The 26,323-nt window shown below is 40.8% G+C and overlaps 2 protein-coding genes across 9 annotated transcripts in view; one reads left to right on the forward strand and one right to left on the reverse strand.

The window, feature by feature from the left end:
• The first annotated feature begins 151 nt into the window (after positions 1 to 151).
• IFT74 (intraflagellar transport 74) overlaps positions 152 to 26,323 on the forward strand; it is a 43,454-nt gene continuing 17,282 nt past the window's right edge. For 2 of the 7 annotated variants that reach the window (XM_071580845.1, XM_071580852.1), the window contains exons 1-10: positions 234 to 290; positions 968 to 1,108; positions 1,559 to 1,694; positions 2,172 to 2,220; positions 3,362 to 3,460; positions 3,623 to 3,683; positions 4,139 to 4,198; positions 5,154 to 5,215; positions 23,876 to 24,014; positions 25,017 to 25,079. In XM_071580845.1, coding sequence (XP_071436946.1) covers positions 992 to 1,108; positions 1,559 to 1,694; positions 2,172 to 2,220; positions 3,362 to 3,460; positions 3,623 to 3,683; positions 4,139 to 4,198; positions 5,154 to 5,215; positions 23,876 to 24,014; positions 25,017 to 25,079 — 786 coding nt within the window. In that variant the 5' untranslated portion in view covers positions 234 to 290; positions 968 to 991. The other 5 variants (XM_071580847.1, XM_071580846.1, XM_071580849.1 and 2 more) reach the window with 5 other exon arrangements.
• LRRC19 (leucine rich repeat containing 19) lies at positions 6,191 to 12,468 on the reverse strand. 2 transcript variants are annotated; one of them, XM_071580854.1, is made up of 6 exons: positions 12,377 to 12,433; positions 11,303 to 11,510; positions 9,881 to 9,973; positions 8,458 to 8,968; positions 8,048 to 8,248; positions 6,191 to 6,802 (listed from the first exon to the last, which is right to left on the reverse strand). In XM_071580854.1, exons 2-6 carry the CDS (start codon positions 11,315 to 11,317, stop codon positions 6,480 to 6,482), a joined length of 1,143 nt encoding a protein of 380 aa, XP_071436955.1. In that variant the 5' UTR covers positions 11,318 to 11,510; positions 12,377 to 12,433; the 3' UTR covers positions 6,191 to 6,479. The 2 variants fall into 2 exon arrangements, with proteins under 2 accessions (XP_071436955.1, XP_071436954.1); XM_071580853.1 differs by lacking the exon at positions 11,303 to 11,510 and having other exon boundaries at positions 12,377 to 12,468.

A 26,323-nucleotide genomic window follows, 5' to 3' on the forward strand; every position in this document is an offset into this window, starting at 1 on the left:
CCGCCCGAACGCGCGCCGGAAGTGCCGTCACCCGACGCGCGCTAGAGCACCCTGAGACTACATGTTCCGGGAGGCACTGCGCCCCAAAGCTGGGTTCTCTCCATAGTTCTCTCGCGACACCCTCTGGGAGTTGTAGTCTTCGCCGCGGCGGCGGCCGGCCCGAGTGGGATTTGCGGAGCTCGCGATAGGGTGCGGTCGGTTGCCGCGATACGGCGGCGCCGTGCGGGGTGGGAGGTGCGGAGTGCGGGCCCGGCGGGGTACGCGGTGCGGGTGCACGGGCGGGATGCGAGGTGCGGGCCCGGCGGGATACGGGGTGAAGGACCGGCGGGGTGTGCGGTGCGGCACCGGCGCGGTACGGGGACCGCGGCCGGGGTGCGCAATGCGGGGTGCTGGCCCGGCGGGATGCGCGGTGCGGGATCGGCGGGGTGTGTGGGACGCGGTCCGGGTGAGCGGGCGGGGTGCGGGGTTCGGGACCGGCGGGGTGCGGGGGCGGCGGTCACGGCTGCCAGGCCCTGAGAATCAGGGCTGTATTGCAGGTAGAACAGGTACAGTCCATAGCGGGTAGCGCAGTCTGGAATCGCCTTGGTGAGTGGCGGCGGCTTCTCGACCGTCTCCAGATAACTCCAGTGGCTGTTCGCAACAGCGGCTCGCGTCGTTTGTTCCATAAAAAACCTGCGTTCTGTGGGTAGATACTGAAACAAGTAATGCCACACGAATAAGCTGAGGGGTGACTGAGCCCTGAAAAGGGACTGCTGCCTCAACTTACTTACGGAGCTTGGTGGTCCTTCCTGAGCCCTGTCACTCCCTTGTGCCACCCAGTACGGAACTGCTTTGCAGAGCCCTAAAAAAAGACCCCGCCAAACCTCTAAACTTATTTTAATAAGGATAAGAGTTAAGTTTCAAAGAGTTGGTCTCGGACAGTGTTAAGGACCCTGTGCAAAGCAAAGGACGGTTTCTCTTTTTCCAGAGAGAAGGTAAAAAACGAGCAAGTATGTCCAGCAGTCACAGACCTCCAGTACCTCGTCCCTCTTCGAGAGCAGGAATAGGACTGACCTCAAGGCCTGCCTCTTCATCACGGACTCCATCAGCAACCAGAATAGGAACAGCAGTATGTTAAAAACATATTAATTTTTAGATTTTTATCCTTTTGAGTTTTGCTATTTTTTTTGTTTAGTACCTTTACTGCAGTCATGGTTTGTTGGAATTTTTTTTATGAAGAACATTTAGATTTCAATTTTATGGAAAGTTTTGGTTTCCAATTTTGTCTGAAAGAGAGGGGTCACAGAGGTCCAGCATCAAAAGTTCACCTGGGAGACCTTTTAGCATTATTGCAGACAGACGGAACTATGAACAGTTCCTCAAAGGTAATCCCTTACCCTTCTACAGCAGACATTTGACCAAAGCTTTGTTTCCATGAAGAGTTGTAAATGATAAAAGATTCTTATAGGAAGAGTATAGAGACTAATTTAAATTTTTGATTGCTTTGGCAATTGCATGAGGATAATAAATTCATAATTCAGACTTGGGAGATGTGTTGTTTGGCTTTTTTATTTTGTAGATGCCTCCTAGTACAGCAAGACCTGGTTCTCGTGGTGGCTCTTCGACTACTGGAGGAGTTTTGTCATCTCAGATTAAAATTGCAGACCGTCCAGTGACTCAACAGGGATTAAGTGGAATAAAAACTGCAGTGAAAGGTATTTTATACTGAAAATAGCTGTCAAGATACCTGCAAATATTTTAAAGGAATATTTACGTGTTGAAAAAGAAATTTTTCACTGCTGTATAAATTGCAGAGTGAATAGCTGTGTTCAAAAAGAGCAGGAGAAATAAAAGGAAGATGACAGCATCCCTTCTATTGTCATTGGTCTTGGCAGTCAGAGAAGATCAAGGTTTTTCTGTACCTGGGCCGTCTTTAAAATTCATTCAAAAGAATAGAACAAGATTGTGTCTTCTTTATCACTGCAGAATAATTAAAATACTCCTATATTGTAATAGTAATGTTTATCTTCACAACAGTCTAAAATGCTTTCCTTTTTTAAATGAGATATCTATTTAAGAGCACTAAAAGCTACCAGTTTTATGCCTGTCAATTTTGCAAATTGCTTTCACAATTTACTGTTCATAAAAATGAGTTTTTTCTAACAAAATGTCATATTGGTCTCTTTTATCAGGTCCTCAGAGACAGATAATGGATAAAACGTATTACCTTGGGGTGCTGAGGTACGTTTTTGCAATACATTCAAGCTGCAGCAGGTTTAATGCTTTGTGCCTTTCAGACAGAGTTTAATTTTAACAATAGCATGAGGTAAGTGGTGATCACTTACAGTCCTGCTGTAAGAGTTAAGGTTATTTTACATATAGTTTGTGTGAGGAAAGAAACTTCATACTTTAGTCCAAGAACAAGTAGATTCCTTTAATGTTTTAGTTGTTAGGCTTGCTAAGTTAATTGCCCTCCAACGGCATTAGAAAGAGGAGAGTCAGTGATTGTGAGCTTCCACTTGTAATGCTCAATAGGTCTGATAGCTCCATTTGTAAGAAGTAGCATCACAAACTAAACACTTTCTAGTGAACATTTCAGATGAGTTATTTGAATTATATATTGAGCTAACAATGACAATGATAAGACCTTGTGGAAACTTGCATGTGGCATTTTTCAGGTGACTTTATTGCAGGTTTGAATAATCAGCCTTAAAAGTTGTCATTTTAAATATGGGTGATATCCACATTCTGTGAAGTTATACTGTGGGGTTCTTCTGTCCATTTGAGAATAGTTCATAGAATCATAGAATTGATTGGGTTGGAAAAGACCTCCGAGATCATCAAGTCCAACCCTTGGTCCAATTCCAGTCCATTTACCAGATCATGGCACTCAGTGCCATGTCCAATCTCAGTTTAAAAACCTTCAGGGACGATGAATCCACCACCTCTCTGGGCAGGCCATTCCAATGCCTGATTACTCTCTCTATAAAGAATTTTTTTCTGATCTCCAACTTAAATTTTCCCTGGCAGAGCTTAAGCCCGTGCCTCCTTGTCCTGTTGCTGAGTGCCTGGGAGAAGAGACCAACCCCCACCTGGCTAGAACTTCCCTTCAGGGAACATCTGTTTTAACCAGCAGGGACAAGAAGCTGGTTAAAACATTTTATTTGACATCAAGGTTTTCTAGCAACTGCTTATGATTTTATCTGACACAGCCACTTTGATTTTTCCTCACTTACTCAGCTCTTCTTTGAAATACTGATAAGAAACACAGTCAGTGAGTTACTAATTGCAAATCTCTTATAGTAAAATATATTTCCTGTTCTAGGTTTGTTTTAGTTGTACATCCAAATGTTAATGATTCTTTTTTATCCATTTTTTTCAGAAGCAAAACAAATGAACTCACAACAGAAATTAACAGGCTGCAGGAAGAAGTAGAAATGTACAAGCAAGAGAAATCTGTCTATTTGTCCTATGAAAAACGGTAAGAAGTATTGCAGCTAGTGGAGTGCTAACTTTCTCAGTCACAAGACTATACTTGAGTATTGGACAGACTTCAAGGAACCATTAAATAATTATTTTTTTCATTATTTTAGTTTTACACTTACAAATCTTCCCACCTCAATTTTGACTTCTTATTCTGTAGGGCAGAGGCTTTAGCTGGTGAAATCAAGGAATTTCAAGGGCAACTAGCAGACTTCAATATGGTAGGCTGCTGTCAAAATTTTGATACTGAATGCACTCCCTTCTCTCATTTGTTCTCTCATTTACTTTGTACTGTTTTTGATTTACTTCAGCATCTTTTTTTATTGACATTTCTCCTCAAAAATATACTGACCAATACTGCCTTTGTTCTGTCATTGGAAAGGAATGAAATGGAAACTAAAGAAAACATTAAAAAAGGGAAGTGTAGTATACATTAGGAGAAATGACTGCATATGGATTTAAGAAATTAATGTGTAATATTTCAGGGTTTAGAACAGCTACATATAATGATGATTAGTTTTGAAAATGACATATAATCTATTTAGATTCCCAAATCATGTGTTTTTTCCATTTGCAAGAACTGAAAGTTGCTGTGTTTTCATGAACAGTTTGTCTGATTTTTTTTTCAATTAAAAAAAAGAGGGCAATAATGGGCTGGAATTCTGTCTCTTTTCAGGTTGTGGATATACTTAACACCAGTATAGATATGGCAGAAGTGATTCGTGATTGCAATATGGTAAGGATTATGATGTTTTAACAGTGAAATGATGTGTGTTACATTCTTACTGCTTTGAGTGTATGACATATTTTCAAAAGCATAGCAGTAATTTAGAACTTATTCATTTTTTGCATTTAAATTATTCATAATGTTGGCAACATGTTTGTAGTTAGAAAATTGTCTTAAGTATTATATTAAAAGCCCCATAATAGTTTCCTGTGGTTTCGATTTAAGAAGGGTGCCATTCCAACAAAAATTATGAGTGTTAAAATATCTTCTTTATTTTCTTGAGAGAACAGAACATTAGCCTTAGGAAGGTAAATTCAAGTAGACTGCACTGCCTCATAAAGCTGCCTGGTCTCTTGAACATTTAGTTCTCTTTGTCTTCACCCTTTTAAATGTCTCCAGTGTAATCAATATTAAATAGGTCTCTGACATAGCCAACCACGAAATCAATTACTTCTGTTCTTCCTTTACTTTCATTCTTTATTTTCTAACACAGAGGTAGTGTTCCCCTAAGTGTTAAGGTGTGAATGGCATTAAGCATATTTCATTTATTATGATCACCTTGTCCATAAATAAAAGAACCTAGTTTCAGAAAAGGTTGTTTCTGAAATTTGAAAAATTATCTGAATGTTTCTTGGTCAAAACAACTTCTTTGTTCCCTACATCTGACTGAAAAATAAAGACACATGAAGTGAAAAATACTTTCACAAGTGTTAAATTTTCATTCTGTCTGGAGGCTTAAACAGTATTTTACTAAGTGTTCCAGCAATAGGTCCCACAGTAATAGTAAGTGAATTGTTTTCTCTGGGAATGTTTAAAAGATTCATGGGTATGGTACGTAGGGACTGTGCCTTAATAGTTAACTTGCCAGTGTGGGTTAAGGGTTGGACTTGATGATCTTAGACATCTTTTCCAACCTAAATTACAAATCTGATCATATGTCATTACTGTATCTTTTTCTTTTAAGTTAAAGGTTCAGAATGACCAAGATGCTCAGAGTATGGATAAAATTTTCACAGAAAGACAAGTGTAAGTACACTAAGTATGTGCTTCTCCAAAGCTATTAAATTCATAACTGAACTCCAGCAAATAGAGTGAGAGGTATATCACAAATGATAGCTGAACAATTTCAAGGTGATAAATTAGTGCCAAGTTGCAACTGGAGTTCCTGACTTTAAGCTCTAGTGACTGCCCTGGAGATACTTACCATATCTTCCAAGGAGGAGTTAGGTGGCAGTGGAGACTACTGTCTTTCAGCACCTTGCTCTCAAGGTCCTCAGTTTTGGGAGTTCTGTTGTGGAGTAACAGACTGGAGAAAGCAAGCAGAATTGGGAACTAGACCATTACGTGTGTGGTAAGGTAGGGTTGTGTAGAGGGAAAGATGAGGACAGTGAGACTTTTTCCAGTAAGAATTTGTAAGCCAGGAGAATGGCTTGTGTAGCAGTAACTGGCTGAGGTGGTGAGTTTCTGAGATGTTTGATTTAGGGACAGGAGATGTGCAGGAGAAAGATACATGATTCTGCTTGTTTCCACTGAAAACAATCCCAAGAGTGAGATTTTATGTCTCATAAGCACTTTGAGTAAACAATTTACCAGTTAATAGTAGGTCCTATCTCGACAGTACCTCAGTTCGGAACAGCTTGGAAATGTATCTATTCTTCCTACACAAATATGAAGAGAAAATACTTGATTCAGTAGCAAACTATGGCATAAAGGCATTAGATATTTATCTTTGTACTGTATGTACACATTTAAGGGAATACAGCCTTTCTTACTCTGCTAATTTGAGTAAAAAAGTTATCCGAATGCTGTGTTCTCTGATTTTGCTGGTTTTGCCTAATGGACTGCTGAGCTGTGACAGCATTGATTTGGATTCAGTCCCCATTCTGGCTGCAGTCTACTTCAACATTTTAGAGAAATTATTTTTCTTTTCCAGATCTCTTCACAGTTAAAGCATTAGTGATTATGCCAACTTCACATGCTACTTTTTAAAGACTTGCTCATATTAAACAGTATACAGTAAGCTCTCGCCACCTTGCAACATAAGTAGCCACGTAGATTTTCATAAAAAGTGGATTATAAGTATTTTTTGTGCTTTGAAATATTTGTTATGCCAGTAATGCATGCACATCACTCTTTTGACTTCATGATTGATGCAGCAAAACCTTGTTACGGATTTGATGAGATGAAAGGAGACAGACTGCATAACTTCCATGTTGTATTGTACATGAGTAGACAAGTACAAGTGTTCTACATTTTTGAAAAGTAGGTTTGTCATCTGTTGTTTAAGACATTAACTCTCCTCATTTACATAAGAATCTATGTATTTATCCTCAATAAATCCATCTTCTCCATCCCCAAATGCATGAATTTTCTCAAAGATTACAATGGGTTCTTCACTGTTTGTACGTGGTACTGAAGAAGAACTTATATCAGCAGAGAACTCCTGTTCAAACATCTCTGGTTCATTTTCCTCCAGACGACGGTGACGGTAGCTGATCACATAATGATACCATGTTGGGCATTTTGCAGCACTAAAAATCAGGAGTGTAGTGCCTAGAACAAACCCCAGGACACCCGCTAGGAAGGTCCAACTTTTTCCAAGAAGTGGTAACTCTTTAAAACAAACAGGAAAAAAGACAAGTATTGATGAGGAATACAAGCAAGGGCTCTAGTATGATTTCCTTTAATAGTTAAATTGAGAATTCACAAAATAAACAACCATAGGGAGTTACTGAGTCTCCAGAGCTTTAGTAGTATAAAGTTGTCACTGTTAGTAAGGAATCAGTAACATCACACAGATCAAAAATGTATGTACATCTCCTGTTTCCTAGTAATATACATCTATGGTGCATATTTATAAAAAATAATAGTTTCAAAGTTAGGTAAAGTTCTGGGGACATATAAAAGATAACAGTTTTTTTTCAAAATTTAAATTCAAAAATTAGGTATTGAAAAAAATAACCAGTAATTGACTTCAAGTTCTAATTCCTAGGCGTAATTTTCTGTATGGTGGTGATGTCTGCACCTTAAAACACTATGTCTTTTGTTTGGCATATCCTTTCAGTTGTGTTTCTTTTACAGTAAAAATTTCAGTAAACTGTACTTGCCAGTAGTTTTTATTTAGAAACTGGTTTTGTGTGCTGGCCACTGTCCGAAAATAGATTATAGGCTGGTACAGCTAAACAAATGTGTGGCAGTGGTGGCTTATAATTTGTGTATATGTCTGTAGATTGATACTTCTGATTTAGCCAGAAGCAAGAAGAAAAGCATTTCAATATGAAAGAGTGGAGGAGAATACTAACATGCATGTAAGAAAATAAAAATTGACTTTGTCAAAATCCCAACTAAAGTATTGTAGAATAAAGATGGAATTAACATAGAAAGGTGAGGAGACTATCACTGAAATTTCCAAATAATATGCAATGGGCACATCCATGTTCTTTATGACAAAAACAGCTGAGGACAGGCATAAAATCTGTAGGTTCACACTTTCACATTTTAGCAAAACAACTACATCTTGCAAGCAGTTAATTTGGAAAAAGGTGGGATTTTAATTTTTTTTTTAAACTGCTTACCTACTTCGGTTAGGTGGAGATGTAGACAATTATTTGAATTTCAGAGCTTTGAAATTTAATCATAATTTTTGGCATTGTGTAGGTTTGGCTTTGAACACTTACTCAACAGAGCTCAACATATATCATAATGTGTGTGACTGCCGGAACCTGGAGGTACTCTTGCTCTGTAGCCCTGGCTTTTTATGGAAAAATGAGAGTGTTCTAGGAATACAAAATAGTGTACAGTCATGGAACAGCAAATCAAACAGCTCAAAAGGAGTAAAGTGAAATATCCCCGTATTACCTGCATGTGTTCCATTGTTTCCAGTGATGTTTGAAGCCAGAGCTGTTACTAAGGCAATGCTTCTAAGGCTAATGTCGGCAGTGGAAGCTACAGTATTTTCTACAGAGGTTTTTTCAGTTTTGCATTCAGCTGGTTGGATAGCCATCTTGATGGGGATTCTTTCCTTGGTTGGCATTGTACATGTGGTGTTGCTTTCATTTTCTGTGAGGGTGAGCAGTGAAAAGGCTATGAGATATTGTTAATATTTTGAATATTTTAGCGCTCTAATCTAAAAAACCTCATGGATAGCTATTGCATTACTGCAAAATACAGTTAAGTTGATGGTAGATAAAATCCACATCAGAAAAAAAAGAAATGTAAACCTGTTTGTTGTAAACAAATGTTGAAATGCTGGCCTTACCAAAACTTACCCAACGTAACATTGGAGGCAGTTAGCCATGTATGTAAGTCAAGGAGGTCACAGGAGCAGTTCCATGGGTTTCCAGCTAAAACAATTTTAATCAATTTAAGAGGTGATTTTATATGAAAATATTTCAGTAAGTTATACTCTAGATTTAAAACTGTCAGGCTTTTTAGAGAAGTAAATGCATCTGAATCTAGTTGAGCAATCATGTTATACGATAGATTCAACACTGAGAGCTGATTTAATCCTGCAAATGCTGCTTTATGAACTGTGCTAATATGATTGTTGCTGATATCCAGATTCATGAGTTTTTTCAGATTACAGAAGCTGTTCTCAGGCAGTTCAGTAATCCTATTTTCATGTAGATGAAGTTCAGTGAGGTTAATAAAATGTCCAAGAATCTTTTTGTCACTATCTTTCAAAGTGATTTTATTTTTTTTGAGGCTTAACTTAGTAACGTTTTGAAAAAGGTTGGTGGGGATATTAGAGAGGTTCTTTCCAGACTCCTCACAATCAACCTGTTGAAAAAAAGAGAATGATGACAATTAAATACTGTAGAAAAGTCTGGTAATGAAGGTGTCTCAGTTTTCTATTGCCTTTAATAGTCATGACTATCTTTTTAATGTTGGCACTTCAGAAGAAAAGTTCTACTGCTCTTCATGTGTTTGTATTTTTGTCTTTATTAATTAACTCATGGTCTGGTGATGCAGGAAAATGAATCCTCCTGGTTTATGGAGACCTGAAGTCCCTGAACACATAGTGCGTTAACTCTGAGATGAAAGGTTCTTTATATGTTGCTAATTCAAAATAGAGTAAGATTGGCATGCTATTTTGGAATTAATGGAAGTGTCTGTTTTAAAGTTCAAAGGGAAGATTGGTTGGTTAGAAGAAGGATTCCTTTCCCTCATAATCTGGAAAGAAGGTGTCATAGAGGAAGTTTATTCAAGACTGCAAATAAATTTAAATATGCCTTTCAAAATGTCTTGTTTTAAAAACACCTTTGTTTAGTCTTTAAAACATCTTTAGAGCAGACTCTCAGCAAAACATTATATGTTTTTGTTATATCGCTTAAATTCATTTTGGTTTTCTGTGCTGAAGTTTAGTATAGCTGCAGTCTTTTCAGATTGGAGTGTTTACTCTCAATACCTTAAAACAGTTTTGTTTTCTGAAAAAATATATTTATTTACATAAGTACAGGAGGCATTACTGACTGAGACATAAAACTATCTCAAATATGTTTCAGTGTTAATTCATCCCCTTAAAATGACTGTCGTCAGCTAATTGTCCATTTCTCAGAAAACCATTTCTTATTTGGCCTTTTGTTGTTCTTTCTTCAGGAACTGCATGTTCATTAAACGACTTCTAAAGTGCCTTCTGCTTTAAGTCTATCTTTCAAAAATAAGGGTAGTTCACATCCATATAAAACTTACAGTTTGGGAAGTAATGTTGCAGTCAGCAGTGACAAGATTCAAACACAGTGCTCCAGCCCAGATCACAAGCCAAGAGAGTTTCATGATTAGATCCTAGTGAAAAACAACACTTCAGTGTACCAAGAGCAGAATACCAATGTCTTCCATAGTGGTAGTTATTTCAATGATAATACAGTATTTTTTTTTTACATAAATACTTTGCAATGGAAAATTAAATGGAAAACTAGAGGCTATCAGAATTAATGAGATCAGCTTTCCCGTAATTGAACCGGACCTAAAAGCCAATGAGCAGACTGTATCAGCAAACAGAAAAGGGATTATTTAGAAAAGTTAATAGACAAAAGTTTCATAAATGTGTAAAACAAATTGCCAGGACTGTACTCATTAATCTCCCTGATAAAGCAATTGCAGGTACTGGAAGACTATGACAGGAATAAACTGGAGAAAGCAGTGCTTTCCCTAAACATGTTTTCTTGTTTCCACAAAGAGAGACAGAATACTGTAGTAGGTGGATTGTTGGCTTGTCCAGTCAGATTTCTTTTGTGTTCTTATGTAAGATATTAAATATTTTTTGTGAATTTGTAAGTAATAGATTGATCTTTTAATCTCTTTATTGTCCATAATATATCATATTACATAAATCTGGACCTCAGAAGGTATAGTTGTTGCTTTCATCTTTTGAACTAAGTAAACTTTGTTCAGTCTCTTATGATAGAGTTCTTGTACAGGTTTGAGCTTTATTTTTTGAAAGCCAGCAGAGTTCCTAGAAATTTTCTACATAGTTTCACTGTTAACAATAACAGCTCTCAAAGAAAGTGTCACTCATTTATTCCTCTTGAATCAGGCATTATTTGCAGGATCTATTAATTTTGAATAAGAATATTAAACCATGTCTGTCAGATGTTAAATTAGTCCTTGTTTGTGCCACACTTGAATGAAAATGTTATGTAAAAGGTAGATTAACCTTTAATTTTTACACCTTTTCTTAAGCTTCTAAAAAGATAGTGGGTTAAGTGAATCTCAGTATCTCCTGCCATGATTTCTGTCATCCAGGGTGAAACAGACCCAAAAGCTAGAGGGTAAGGATACTTGCTTCAAGTGCCTGTTATATCTTGAGCTGTTCAGAGTATTCACTGAATTTAACAAAGGAGGGGAAATTAAATGAGGAAGCTTAACTGTATGAAAAATGCTACATATAGGCAGCCAGTCAGATTTAAAAAATCTCCACCAGTCCTTAAGGAAGGTGCCAGGAGGCCTTTGCTGATCAGAATGGACTAGATAAGGTCATAGAACAAATTGGTCCAGTCTACTTAATAGCTTCTATATATATGCATGTCTGAGGATTGGCCTCATTCAGCTAACTGAATCAGCCTGGAAACCTAATAACTTCTAGGAAAGAAAAGGAAAATAAATGCCACTTACTTTGCTCTGATTCATTTTGTATTTCTACTTCTGTTGGAAAAGTACATTAAATACAAAAAGAGTTCATAAACTTTTCTGCCTTTTAGCCATTATCAGGAGCAGGGTGTCGTAGCAGCAGCCACTGTGGAATTATGTTCTGCAATAGGTATTGCTCTTGTCAATGATGGTTCTGGTGGCCTGCATACTTTTGGAGCCAGTTTTTGTATTGCTGGTGGAAAACATGATGCACTTTTAGTACTCCTGAACTGACTATTTTAACAGTTGGATCTTGAGTCATATTTGGATCTTAAAGACACTGCTTCTAAGGTGTTCAGAAACAGTGCAGGTCTTAACCTGGTAATGTGGAAGTACAGATTAATACTAATGTTGTAGTTTGCAGATTGCAGAAGAGGAACTGTCTGTAGTAGAGTAGGGAAAATATATTAAATATTATTTTTAAAGTTAATCCATAAGTTAGTAACAATCAAATTGAAAATTTCACTTGTACATATGTCTTATTCAGAAACTGCTCCTAGTTTTTACCTCGGTTTCTACGGAAAAGTTAGGAGTTTTTTTTACAAAAGTGATTTTCTGCATGTTGTGTATGTGAACCTGTATAATCGGTAGAAGAACAGGAAAACATATGTAATTTTAGTTGCACTTTAGCTTTTTACTAGAACCAGACTTCGAGACTTGCTGTTTAAACTAATTTGTTTGGAAAGAAACTCAGCCTGAAAATTTATAGGTAATATTTTGACATTTCCTTTTTATTAAATGTGCTTTCTTATTTTTCTTCTCTGAGAATTTTGAAGATTTTGTCTTTTAATAGTAATACAATATAAATATAATTCCTTGTATTTTTCTGGGGAGATAATGGAGTTCATATAATCAGGTAGTCTGTTCAGAGACTGTTCCGAGACTGTTCCCCAGCTTTCTAATGAAGTACAATTTACTGAACAACTTGGCATGTCCAAGGTTCATAGTAATTCCTGCAGTTTTACTGTACCTTTAGAAGTATTTGTTTCCAGACTAGCAACAAAGTTATACTAATAAATCTTTGCCTGCATTTTTAATTAGATGTGCCAAGTGTCTTACCTTTCTGTTGCTTCTTAAAGGCAGCATATGTACACATATGTGGGTTTTTCAGTGCACTGACAAGGAATAACATGGTGAAACAGCACTTTGTTTTTCTTCAACCTTTGTACCTGATGAATAACCAGGCAGTGTAAAAAAATAATAAACCTAGAAAATCCTTAGCAAAAGATTGACTAAGTTGAGCAACTTCTTATAATCATCTTGGATTTAATTGGATCTGCAGCCAATAGGAAATTCTAATAGTAGTAGTGTGCTGAAGTGACAGGTTCCAGATCATAGAGGAAGCACTGAGTTCAAATGCAACAGGTAATATACAAGCAAGTTGAGTACAATCAAGTCAGGAAATGCTGGAGACAGAAAAAGACTTGTGAGAGAGAAAGACTTGCATTTTTTATGAGATCACTCATCAGTTGAGAAAAATGTCAAGATATTTGCATACTTAAGTAAAGCTCCCTAGTACTTAGTTAAATCTGTGTTAATTCTGCAGGGTGTGATGCATAAAGCTTATTTATAAAGAATTGCAAGCACCATAAGGACATGAGTTGTAAGGGCTCTATTTCAGGAAGAAGTTCTAAAAACAAATGATACTTGCTCTGATTTGAGAGCATATCTGTATACAGGTTGAAAAAGGGTTTATATTGATACACAAACCCTGTGTCAAATAAATTTTTACTTGCTCATTCTGTCCAATGCACGTTGTCAAGCTATGGAACAGTTCAGTCTCCTTTCTGTCTCAATTCCTCTCAAACATGTGGCTGTAGAAATAATTTTACTTTGCTACCCCTCTTTTGATGTTATTGCCACTTTGGTTTTTTTTCTTAACATCTCTGAACATTCTACAGTTTTTCCAAGCCTTATCCCTGATTCAGCTTCATCTGTAGTCTTGAAAGTATTTGTAAGTTGTGTTTCTGTGACACCCATTGCTGGCATTTTTATTGCCTCTTGGAAAATCACAGAGTTTCAACCTTCTCTCAGAAGTTTTCTACCAGAGAACACGCATCACAGCTAAGTCAGACATTTCTAGTCTTGAGAACATGTTGGATCAACTTGAAGTATTTAGCCAGGAGTTCATATTACATAAGAAAAGAGAGTTACCTCAGGTAAAGAGGCCACTCTGTAAAAGTGCCCACACACAGTTTAAATAGATGGGGCTGGAAAACCAGGTTTCTCTCCTTACCCTGCCATGCGTACTTGCAGTCTCATGCAGAGAGGAGAAAAATCCTGTAGGGCTTGGAGACAGCACTTCTCTCAAGAGTGGTATTGCTGCCATGCCTCTGCTTCCACAATGTATTTTGGAAGACAGGAGAAATGTGACAAGCTGTATTCTTCTCTCCCATCCTAAATGTTCTGGTGATCTCCAGGAATAGGCACCTGTCGCAGGTTTGGCCTAGCTGTTGCCAACCCTGGACTGGCCCCCCTTTCCCCTCCCAGAACCTTCCCAGCAAAGGAAAGGGAAAAAAAACACTGAAAAGAAACGCACTCTAAAGAAACTGAACTGAATAAAAAGAATAAATTATATTTTCTAACATTTACAAACCACACTGTATACACAATACATAGGATCCCACCCCCAGGGGAGAGGGGAGGGGAGAAAAAGGGATTGTTTAGCCGGAAAATAGGGAAGACACCAACCCAACCTAAAGAAACCAAATGAATCAAAACAAACACAATTAAAAACCTCAAGGAAGGGGAACAAATATGAAACAATCTCACCCAGGACAGGAGAACCATGAACAACCCGAGGGACCAGGCTCCAACCACCTCCCACCAGCACCTCATCCAAGGAAGCCAAGGGCAGGGAGGAACAAAACCACTCCCTCCCCTGCTACGTAGAAGACACGTGTGGAATACTTGTTACTTCCTTAGATACAATGGTTACTGAGGAAGCCATGGATCAAACTATTACATTCCCCACCCCTTATTCCACACTGGTCTTTCCACGCAATCCTTGTATTCTTGTATTTCCTTGTATCCCGCACATACATATATATATATATAGTCCATGTGCGGTCCTTCGAGGCATATGTCTTGACATCAAGGATCAACGCCAGCATCAGTTCAGCTTTGGTCCTTTGCCTTTTGGTTGAAGTCACAGTTCCAAGTTTAGGCCTGGTTCACACTTTAGGGCTACCATATTGTTGGACACCATGGGATACCAGTACCGGTTTGTTTGGGTCTTTCTCATCTCGTGTCTGGTTTCCTGCAAAACACAACTCAAAGCACATAATTAGTTTTTCCCCAAGGCTAGATTGCCTTGGGGCACACACTGGATCTCACCATCTTTCCTCATTACCCACCAGGTGTTTCCGAACCCTTGGGCAAAAACAATCCCACGAATGGGTTTATCTTGGCCCGAGGGAGGAGTAATCCAGACAGATTTCCCTAACATGCCTCTCAAGTGAATCGCTGGAACTTTGTCTCCATCTACCGTGTGGAGGGATTCTGCTTGGGCAGGACCAGCTCGATTGACAAAGCCTCTGGTGTTAACCAACCAGGTGGCCTTGGCTAAATGCTTATTCCAGTTCTTGAAGGTTCCTCCACCTAGTGCCTTCAGAGTTGTTTTTAACAGTCCATTGCACCTTTCAACCTTTCCAGCAGCAGGTGCATGATATGGAATGTGATATACCATTCAATACCATGCTCCCGTGCCCAAGTGGCCTCTCGATTGTTCTTGAAATGAGTCCCATTATCTGACTCAATGCGATCTGGAGTGCCATGCCTCCACAGAACCTGTTTCTCAAGGCCCAAGATAGTATTGTGGGCCATTGCATGTGGTACCGAATATGTCTCTAACCAGCCGGTGGTCGCTTCAACCATGGTAAGCACATAGCGCTTACCTTGGCTAGTCTGTGGCAATGTGATGTAGTCAACCTACCAGGCATCTCCGTATTTATACTTGTCACAGTGTTCACCACACCAAAGGGGCTTCAACCTTTTTGCCTGCTTAATGGCAGCACAGGTTTCACAATCGCGGATAACCTGGGAAATAAGTGTCCATGGTTAAATCCACCCCTCAGTCTCATGCCCATTTATAGGTTGCGTTCCAGCCTTGATGACCTGAAGCATCATGGGCCCATTGAGCTAGGAACAATTCTCCCTTTTGCTGCCAATCGAGGTCTACTTGCGACACCTCAATCTGTGCAGCTTGGTCTGCCTGTCTGTTATTATCTTGTTCCTCATTAGCTCGACCTTTGGGCACATGGGCATCTACATGGCGGACTCTCACGTTCAATTTCCTTACTCTGGCAGCAATGTCTTGCCACAGATCTGCAGCCCAGATGGGCTTCCCTCTACTACGCCTCCAATTCATCTTCTCCCACCGGTCTAGCCATCCCCAGAGAGCATTTGTTATCATCCATGAGTCGGTGTACAAGTAGAGCCTTGGCCATCCTTCTCTTTCTGCAATGTCTAGGGCCAATTGGACAGCTTTGAGTTCTGCGAACTGGCTTGATTCGCCTTTCCCCTTAGTGGCTTCTGCCACCCGTTGGGTGGGATTCCACACAGCTGCTCTCCACTTCCGGCTCCTCCCTACGATACGGCAAGAACCATCAGTGGAAAGGGCGTAGCGCGTCTCTTCATCTGGCAGCTGATTATATGGTGGAGCTTCTTCAGCTCGACTCACTGACTCTTCCTCTTCTTCATCTGCCAGGCTGAAGTTCCCACCTTCAGGCCAATTGGTTATAATTTCTAGAATTCCAGGGCGATTCGAGCTCCCAATTCGAACACGTTGTGTAATCAAAGCAATCCACTTGCTCCACGTGGCATCGGTGGCATGGTGTGTAGGGGGCCCTTTTCCCTTAAACATCCAGCTTAACACTGGTAGTCAAGGTGCAAGGAAAAGCTGGGCTTCAGTACCAATTACCTCTGAGGCTGCTCATATGCCTTCATATGCCACTAGGATTTCCTTCTCCATAGGGGTGTAATTGGCCTCTGAGCCTTTGTGACTTCGGCTCCAGAAACCAAGTGGTCGCCCTCGTGTCTCACCAGGCACCTTTTGCCAGAGGCTCCAGGAGGGACCTTTATCTCCAGCTGTGGAATAAAGTACCTTCTTCACATCTGGTCCCGTCCTGACTGGTCCAAGAGCCACGGCATGTGCGATTTCTTGCTTGATCTGCTTGAAAGCGTGTTGTTGTTCAGGACCCCATTGGAAAATGTTCTTTTTACGGGTTACAAAATAGAGAGGGCTCACGATCTGGCTGTACTCTGGGATGTGCATTTGCCAGAAGCCTATGGCTCCCAGAAACGCTTGGGTCTCTTTCTTGTTAGTCGGTGGAGCCATTGCTACAGTCTTATTCATGACGTCGGTTGGAATCTGGCGACGTCCATCTTGCCATTTCACCCCAAGCAACTGAATCTCTCTGGCAGGTCCCTTGACTTTGCTCTTTTTGATAGCAAAGCCAGCTTTGAGGAGAATCTGAATAATCTTTCGTCCTTTTTCGAAGACTTCTTCTGCTGTGTCTCCCCATACAATGACATCATCAATATACTGGATGTGTTCTGGGGCCTCACCCTTCTCCAGTGTGGACTGGATCAGCCCATGACAAATGGTTGTACTGTGTTTCCACCCCTGGGGCAATCGGTTCCAGGTGTACTGCACGCCCCTCCAGGTGAAAGCAAACTGTGGCCTGCACTCTGGTGCCAGAGGAATGGAGAAGAACGCATTAGCAATGTCAATAATGGCATACCACTTTGCTGCTTTGGACTCCAGCTCATACGAGCTCCAACATATCTGGCACAGCAGCACTCAGCAGTGGTGTAACTTCATTCAGGCCACGATAGTCCACAGTCAATCTCCATTCTCCATCTAATTTACGTACAGGCCAGATAGGGCTGTTGAAGGGTGAGTGTGTTCTGCTGACCACCCCTTGGCTCTCCAGCTTCCTGATCATTTTATGGATGGGAATCACAGCATCTCGGTTTGTACAATACTGTCGCCTATGTACAGTTCCAGTGGCTATCGGTACTTCTTGATCTTTGACTCGGAGTAATCCCACAGCAGAAGGGTCTTCTGAGAGACCAGGAAGAGTAGACAACTGTTTGGACTCTCCTTCAATCACTGTGGCTACACCAAAAGTCCACCGGTACCCCTTCAGGTCCTTAAAGTGTCCTCTTTTTAAATAGTGCATACCAAGGATGCTAGGGGCTTCTGGGCCTGTCACAATGGAATGCTTTTCCCATTGGTCTTCTGTTAGGCTCATGTCGGCCTCTACCACAGACAGGTCCTGAGACCCTCCGGTAACTCCAGAAATAAACACAGTCTCTGTACTCTCATGTTACGATGGCATTAATGTACATTGGTCACCAGTATCTACCGAAGCTCAGTACTTGTGAGGATCCGATGTGCCAGGCCATCGAACCCACACAGCCCAGTAAACCGGATTATCATCCTCATCCCTCTCCTCCTCCTGGCAGGAGGCAGGGCCCCTCTATTGTTGTTCCTGGTCGGAGCACTCTCCATCTGACGTGTGCGATGCTCTGTCAGAGGCTCCTTCATCAGAATTGGGGAAGTTGCTTCTTTTGCATCTCGGAGATCGATGTTTCTTTTCCGGGCTCTTTGCTTCAACTATGTGGACAGCTTTCTTGCCAGCTACTTTCCGTTTTAATTCTTGCACTCGGGCTTTAAGTTTAGAGATGGGTTCACTGTGCCATTTTTTCATGTTTTCCCCTAGTTCGCACAGAGTAGTCCATAAGACACTACGCTCACTCTGTGTCTTACTCCTCGGGCTTCCAGTTTTCTCTCGTGCTGCATGAGATGACCGAGAATGGGAACGGGAATGAGAACGAGAACTGGAACGAGAATAAGAACGAGACCTTCCTTTGCGACCTCTAGAACTTCTGCGTCTAGGTTCTTCTTCATACACAGAGCGTCTAGTATTCCTCTGGTGGCCTCTAGTTTTCCCTCGTGCTGCATGAGGTGACCGAGAACGGGAACGGGACTGAGAACCGGAATGGGAACTTGAACGAGAATGAGAACAAGACCTTTCTTTGCAACCTCTAGAACCTTTGCCTCTAGGTTCTTCTTCATACACAGAGCGTCTAGCATTCCTCTCTACCCTTTCCCCACTGTAGAGGGAAGAATGCTGGAATTTAGAGGGGACTCTCATGGTTTCTGATATTCTCCGTATCCAGTGACACATTCTGTCAACGTGTATCTCATTCTCGTCCATACTTAGAGGGTATGCAAATATCAGACACGGCATATAAGACTTAGGGGCCCCATCCATCACCTTATCCCATATCGGCTGTGTGCATGGCATCTTCTCTAGGACCAAGATGTCATAGTAATTTGAATCAGAGTATATAATCTCCAGCATGGCCAGTTCCCGCAGATACTGGATGCCATCTTCTGCAGTATTCCACTCTCTTGGAACACTCACCAAATACTCTTTAAATGGGTATCTTGCCCTCATGGCATGGTGGATTCGGGTCCAGAGACTGGATGCCATCTCCCCCTGTCCCATTTCCTGTTCTATTTCACAGTCTCAGGCAAGAGATTCCAATTGTTGTGCTTCATGACCTTCCAGCACATGACTACTGGCCCCCTGGTCCCAACATCGCACCAGCCATCTGGTGGATGGAGGATGCGTTCATCGGGCCACCAACTGTAATCCCTTCTTATATCTCGAATCTCCTTTGGGGTCAATGATCGTACAATTTCACTTTCCCTCATTATTTCCTGTCCATCTCTCCCACGTACTATTCTCTCTACCTGTGTTTTTACTCTTCCACTCCTTCGTGGAACCTCTCTCACTTCCTTTCTGACCCTCTCACGCGAAGGTGGGGATTGTTCGCGCCATGAGGACAAGCTTCTATGGTGTTCACTCCGGGAGGATGGGCTCCTACGTCGCCCACGCTGTGGAGAGAGACTTCTACTTCGTTTGAGCCATGGGGAAAGACTCCTAGCTCATGCACCCCGTGAAAGGGAGCTCCTGTGTTGTTCATCAGGTCCGATGAATGGAGGTAGCACATAGTCCTTGGAAGGCCGGGGTAAGGGCCTTCCCTGGTCATCTATTCCCTCAAATGTAGGTCTAGTATGGGGAGGTTGGAATCACACCTCCAAAGGAGGGTTGCCTTTGGAGAAGCTGAAACGGTCCTTCCTCAGGCTGACGGAAACGCGTTGACCTCCTTTCTTCCTCCATTGGGTACTTGCGTATGTAGTCAGAGCACCAATCGTCGAATGTTATCCTATCCCAGGATGCTCGCACCGTCCCTTTCCTTTCTCCAGGCATGCCTCTGGTCTCTTTTGGACGTGCCCCCAGTCCCATTAGGTGTGCCCCATCCCTTGTGACCACTCCTCCCTCTCTGGCGGCTGCACCCTCTTCTACTGTGACTATTCTTTCCTCTCGTGCCGTCGCTCCTTTCATCGTCACAGCAGTTTCTTCCTCTCTCGCAGCTGCTGCTTCATCATCTTCTTCTTCTTCTTCTTCTTCTTCTTCTTCTTCTTCTTCTTCTTCTTCTTCTTCTTCTTCTTCTTCTTCTTCTTCTTCTTCTTCTTCTTCTTTCCTCTTCTACTACTTCTTCTTCTTCTTCTTTTCTTCTCCTTCTCCTTCTCCTTCTCCTTCTCCTTCTTCTTGTTCATCACGTTCCAGTTGCTGGGTTTTGTAGTCTCCTTCGTCCTCGTTGTTTTCTTCTTTATGGGGGCAATGATAATCTTCCGGTCCGTAACGTCAGTATGAGTTCCCACAGAGCGAATAGGAACTGTATCCGCATCGGCTTGAGTCTGAGCTTCGACTGTGGTCTTAGCAGGCTTAATAGAGATGGCAACCTCCAGATCTACGGCTTGACTCTGAATTTCTACGGAGCAACCTGAAGCTGTATTAGCTTCAGCTTGCGTCTGGGTTTCAGCCATGGTTGTAGCGGGGACAGCAAAAATAGCCTTGTCCAGATTTACAGCCTGAGTTTGGGTTTCTGTCGAGCAAACAGAGACTGTATTTGCTTCTGCCCACGTCAGAGTTTCAGCTGTGGTTGTAGCAGGGACAGCAGAAATAGCCTTATCCTGATTTGAAGGCTGAGTTTGGGTTTCTACTGAGCAAACTGAGGCTGTATTAGCATCAGCAACTTGAGTTTGGGTTTCTACAGAGCGGACGGAGGCTGTATGAGTTTCAGCTACCTGAGTTTGAGTCTCTACAGAGTGAACGGGGGCTTTGTTGGCCTTGGCTTGAGTCTGAGTTTCAACTGTAGTTTTAGCTGGGACAGCGGAGATAGCCATGTCTGGGTCTGCAGCTTGAGTTTGGGTTTCTACAGAGCGGACGGAGGCTGTATTAGTTTCAGCTACTGGAGTTTGGGTCTCTACAGAAACAGCATTGACCTCATGCTGTGTTCAGACTCCGCTTTCGGTAGTCTGAACGGGGACTTCACGGGTCTTGGACGTCATAGTTCCATTTTCTATCCTGTCCTCAAGCCATTGACAGTAGTCCATGGCAGAGCGATAAGCACTAGCCAGGCCCCAACACAAAGCAGAGACTCGCGTATACCGGTCCTTGTAGGAAAAACACTCTTCTGATAAACAGCGGGCCACCTCAACAGAGTCACACACTTGTTCTGATGTGAACTTCCAATAAACGGGGGGTGAGATACGCCCTAGCACTTTACTGAGATCCAACCAAGCCCCATCCCACCCCGGGACTGGCCTGTCCAAAGCCCCTTCCAAAGTTCCAGCCAGTCCCCCAGAGGCATAGCTTTTCTTAGGTCTGAAACAAGGGAAGCACCGAAGTGCCAGCATTCTTCCAATTTTATACAACAGTTTCATTACCTTCATAAACACTAGTGCTGTCACAATACAATTTAGGTAATAACTGGGTCCAATTGTAACAGTAGGGATCTCTCTTAATAGTCCGTTAATGTCATAATTTAACAGGCCTTTAATGTCACATGTCAACAGGTCTTTAATGCCAAGATTCAGGAGGGTCTTACATGGATGACAATTATCAGGCAGACCTAGGTATGTCCCTAGGAGACCTCTCAGAGTGGGAGGAAGCGTTAGTACCATCAGTATGTAAAAGAATAGAAAGACACTTAACAGGAGGCCTTTCACTACAAGAGACTGCCAGGCCATGCCAGCATGGTTGGAGTGACCTCCTCTGGTACCTCTCAGGTATTTGCTAAAAAGGGTGAAAACCATTCTTTCTATTGTTTACCTTACGCCTGAGTCCTCTGTTCCCAAACAAAAGACCTTGTTTATATCAACAAGGTACTCTTGGCTGCCTTCACAGTGATTGTTTTGATAATACCACTTCAGTTGGCAGTCCTCCTGGACACTGTTCTCTAAACAGAGAGCTATTTACAAAACAATCCAAGGTCAATATCTCGGTAGAAGCTCCAATAAGCCATGGATCAAACTATTACAGCACCATGTTTATACTTAAATACTCTCTCTGATCAGTACTGCAGTCTCTCCAGGAGAATTACATCTAGTGTGGAAATTTCTTCAGGAAATCAACAGCCTTCATGTTTTCTTGAATTCTTCACTGCACTTTCTCTGTGTTTGTTCTCCCATGTCCTCAGCTGGGCTTGATCTGAGAGAAACTGTCACTGCTGAGACCTTACAACAGCTTTCGTAGGCCCAGACTGAGGCATGGGGAGTATCCAGTAGGGAAGTTACATGAAACCTGTCTGCCAGCTCTTAGTTCCATGCTTTCCAGAGGGTCTTGAATCAAACTACTCTTGTAGCTTAAAAATAACTCCTCTCCTCTTCCACATGTAACATATTTATACATTCACAAACAGGTTTATTTGCAGTGAGGGCTTCATTCTTTGAACTGAGTCTGAACAAGTCACTCTCAAGAGAGTGTTTAATTTAACAGTACAGCCATCCAGTATTTCTTGGACAGTCCAAATGCACTCCAAATTTGCTGCAGAAATTGGGAGATCATCACTTTGATTTGTTTCATCACTATCAAGGTCCAAAGCACCTTTGTTGCAGTACAGGCTGCTCAGGTGACAGATTTCTACTTAATATCTTCAGATTACTGAAGATTATAGATCTTTCTTGAAACCACTTGCAAGTGATTATACTTTTGAATCTCTTTTAAGAATTTCTCTTAAGTGGTGAGAACTAGGAGGAAAGGCTGAGGGAATTGGCATTGTTTAATATTTGGAAGAGAAGGCTTGCTGAGTATTTTGTCAAAATAAATACCTGATGGGCAGGTGTAAAGACAATGGAACTGCTCTCAGTGATGCTGCCTAAGAGCAGGAAAAGAGACAATGTCCACAAATTGGAGTACAAGAAACTCCACTTAATCATATGGAAAAACTCTTTTTACTCTAAGAATCGACAAACATGAAATCACTGCCTAAACAGATTGTAGGGTCTTCATTCTTCAAGATACTGAAAACTTGCCTGAGTGAGATACTGAAACCTGCTCTAGGTGACCATGCTTTGAGTAGTGCACAATCTGGACCAGACAACCTTCAGAAGTCTATTCCAACATCAAGTCTACTCTTGAGATTATCATTGTGCAGTTTTGACTGTTTTGCATCATCTCTTAAGCCTGAGGGCATTCTTGTCTGCAATCTTTGATCTTTGATTTGAAACTTTTGGCATCTTGCAACTCAGGAAGAGTTAATGAAAAAGAGAAAACCAAAAATCCTGAAGGAAGGTATTCAGCTGATTTTGTCATTCTTAAGAGCAGAATTCATTCTAGAAACAAGAAACCATTTAAGCAATCCTTCATGAACAGTGAAGGGAAGGAAGGTATACTCCTCAGGTTCTCTGGAGTTTTTGTTAGTTTTCTTTAGCTGTGTTCTCAAATTGACTCTCTAGCATTCAGGAATTTCATAGAAACTACTAGACTTACTATGAAACAGTGAGAACAATTCTTTATGTCTTCCTTGAATCTGCTAAGACAGTTGCTTGTAGCTCACTGTAGCTGCAGTGGTAAAGTGTTTATGTTTGCAACCTATTGATTTTTGACAAGATTAAATTCATGAGCCAAGAATGTCAGAAATATCTATTTTTTTAGTTTTTTCATGGTTAAAAAACTCTACACTGCTTAAGACAGTGAACTCACTCTTCATTCTTAAGAACTCGAAAAATTCATTGCAAAAAGAAAATAAACTTTTCATCGTCATCTGGTACCACCAAGTCCTGATGTCTGTATAATGTTTTCTTTATGTGCATTCACAAATCGCATACCAAATTCTTTATTTCAAACTGCTTGTTGTTACTCCAGAAATTCACTGATTAAGAGCCACTGAGAGACAGTAGTCTACTTTTACCAGTGTGAGGCCTATGCAGTTAGACGGGGTGTGGGAGAGATTGAAAACACTGTGTGGATATTATAAGGGGAGAGAATTCTTCTGCTTCTGTGTTTCATGGTGTGAATGTTTGTATAGCTAATCAAGCTCCAAGAAAATTAGATCTAAGTGGGTATCTCCTTTTATTAGAGTATGGGGTTTTTGTGCTAAAGGACCATTTCAGTGAAGCCGAAGGAATACTGGAATTTGAAATCATTGCTTACAAGAAACATCAAAATTTACAAAAACATTATATTTTTACAGCACAGAAAAGTTGATTCAAGCTATAGAAGAAGATACTGAACGTGAAAAGGTTGTAGCAGATGACATAATGAAAGACATGTCACAGGAAAATCAAGCTAAATATATGGAAATGAAGACTGCGAATGAAAAACTCTCCCAGGTTGGCTTGTTCCATTGTATTTACCTAAAATATTTCGTAAACAGACTTCAGGGGCTCTACATACAATTTGGGTACTAAAGACCCTGACAACAGTTTTAAACAGCTTGACAATAAAAAACTTGCTGGTATCTTAATCAGCTTTAGAAGTGCCTGAAAATAAATAAAGCAATTGATTAAGACAAAAATCATTCTGTATTTCTATTTTTTAAGAACAAATAATGTTCCTAATTTTCCTTTTAACTTTGGGGACCAACAAGGAGATTTCAAAAGAGTGGCTTCTAAAATACTTAGATGTTTCATCATGTGGAAAAAGCAAGCAAAAGAGAAAAACAACCCCAATTATTTTTGTAGTTCACTTGAGCAGAAAGTTTTATTCTTGTGTACAAAAGTGAATCTGACTAGGTTTTTTCTATTGTTATTATTGTATGTCCGAATGTATCAGAAAAAAAGAAGTAAGATTTATAAATTTTTTGTGACTTCATTAACCCTAACGTTAACAGTAGGTGCAAGATTTCTTGCCTTTCTGAGATGATCTAGCTTAAGCCATACAGTCTTAAAAAGTTTCTCTTTGTAATCTGTGCAGAGATGACACCAGTGTTTCTCAGCTGTCATAGGATGGCCTGAGTGAGTAGTCAGGACTTACCTCTCTCTTTCTGGACTGTGAAGAAACTGGTGGCTAGTTCAGATTTTAAAATCTGACTCAAAACTTCCAAAGTGGAAATAATAAGTACTGATTTTAAGAAAAAATTAGTAGAAAAAGGCCAGACTGTTTTTTGGTTATAGCCCAACTGCAAATAACAATGGTAAGAGTAATGGAGAGGTTGGATGCTGAAAGTAAGTGGTTATTATATCTGAGTTACTTGAAGAAGCTGGACACAGTCTTAACTTCTAAATTCTTAAGAACAGCAATAGGATGGTTATAAATACTAACGTTTAGAGCAAAAAACATAATTAATCAAGTAGTAATTTTTATCTGAGTGTTGCATTTTGTTTCCTCTTTAGGAACTGGTTGTTCAACAGCAGGAATTGGATGTATTAAATGTAAAAGAAGAGAGTCTAAGAGCAGTATGTATGATAATAAGTGGTCTCTGTACCAATCTTCTCTGAATTCTAGTGTAAAAAATAATACAGTAGAAAAATACCTCTAATTTTTTTCCTTAAATTTTCAGATATTTTAGGATCATACCCTAGAATGGGAAAGCAAAGCTGCCTCTCTGTTTTTCACTAATAATTTTCAGTCAGTTTTAGGTAAAAATTCTTTTTGCTAGTTACCTAGCACAAAGTTTTGATAGCAATAGTGAGCTTTCCTAGCTTTAACTACTCATGCAGTTTCAGCTGTTTTCTGTGGCATTTGATGGATTTAGAATAACCGTTAATTATCATTGTCTTGGTTTGAGGGGAAAACCCAAAATGTTTACCCACAAGCGGGGGGAGGGGGCCTTCTCCACAATAATCACGCCACTCTTTGTCAAATTTAAGAAAAGGAATTTTAATACAAGAAGGATAACTGTTCTTAACTGCTATATATAAACAGACTAGTGCAAATCGCTTCCCCAACACCACAAGAGAAAGAAAAAAAAAACCAACAACAAAACCCAGCAGGTTTTCCTCCGGGAGGAAAATTATACTTAGGCAGTGTCAATGTCACAGCCCGGCTGGCTGCGGAGTGAGTTTCCAGTCCCCCTCCATCGAGACAGACGAGTTGTGAGCTCTCAGATGAACTCTGTCTCTTCCCCCTGTGTACCTTGTCCAAGAAGCAAGAAAACACGAGCAGCCAGAAGCAGTCCCGGGGACAGGCAGCAGCAGTAGCAACCAGAAACAGTCCTGGGGACAGGCAGCAGCAGCGAGCTGGCTTCTCCTCAACACCCCCACCCCCCCCCACCCCCCCCACACACACCCAACTCCCCACCGTGTGTGGTCTCCAAGAACAAAAGAGACAAACCTGCCCCCACTCAAATGATCAGCAGTTAACTACTTCTTTTTGTTAACTGCTGACATGGGCAGTTAGTGGCAGGCGAGAGAATTTACATAATAATTCCAAACTACAACAATCATTCACATCCTTCTTAAGGATTTCTGTGACCTAATTTTTTTCTATGTTTTCAATTTATGGAATGTCTGAGAACGATTTGCTTGTTCCTCATATCAGTTCAAAAGCAATTGGCATTTGAAGCACAGAGTAGTACCAGCTAAGATATTTTTTATCCCACATACATACATAAATGCTCACTACTAATATGCCATCATATTGCTAGATGGAAGAGAATTTTCTCATATTACGTCTTTCATGGGTAAAAGGGTCTATGAGC

This window comes from Pithys albifrons, chromosome Z (genome assembly GCF_047495875.1).
Source record: "Pithys albifrons albifrons isolate INPA30051 chromosome Z, PitAlb_v1, whole genome shotgun sequence".
Taxonomy (NCBI): Eukaryota; Metazoa; Chordata; class Aves; order Passeriformes; family Thamnophilidae; genus Pithys; species Pithys albifrons.

Excerpts from the sequence above, each read along its gene's own strand:
- LRRC19 (XM_071580853.1), bottom strand. The coding sequence starts at position 12,403 with ATGCTGCCTTTAAGAAGCAACAGAAAG. Across the intron at positions 9,974-12,376 it reads CTTTAAGAAGCAACAGAAAG|GATCTAATCATGAAACTCTC; the intron begins GTAAGACACTTG and ends GTTTTTCACTAG. Across the intron at positions 8,969-9,880 it reads GCAACATTACTTCCCAAACT|GTTGATTGTGAGGAGTCTGG; the intron begins GTAAGTTTTATA and ends TTTTTTCAACAG.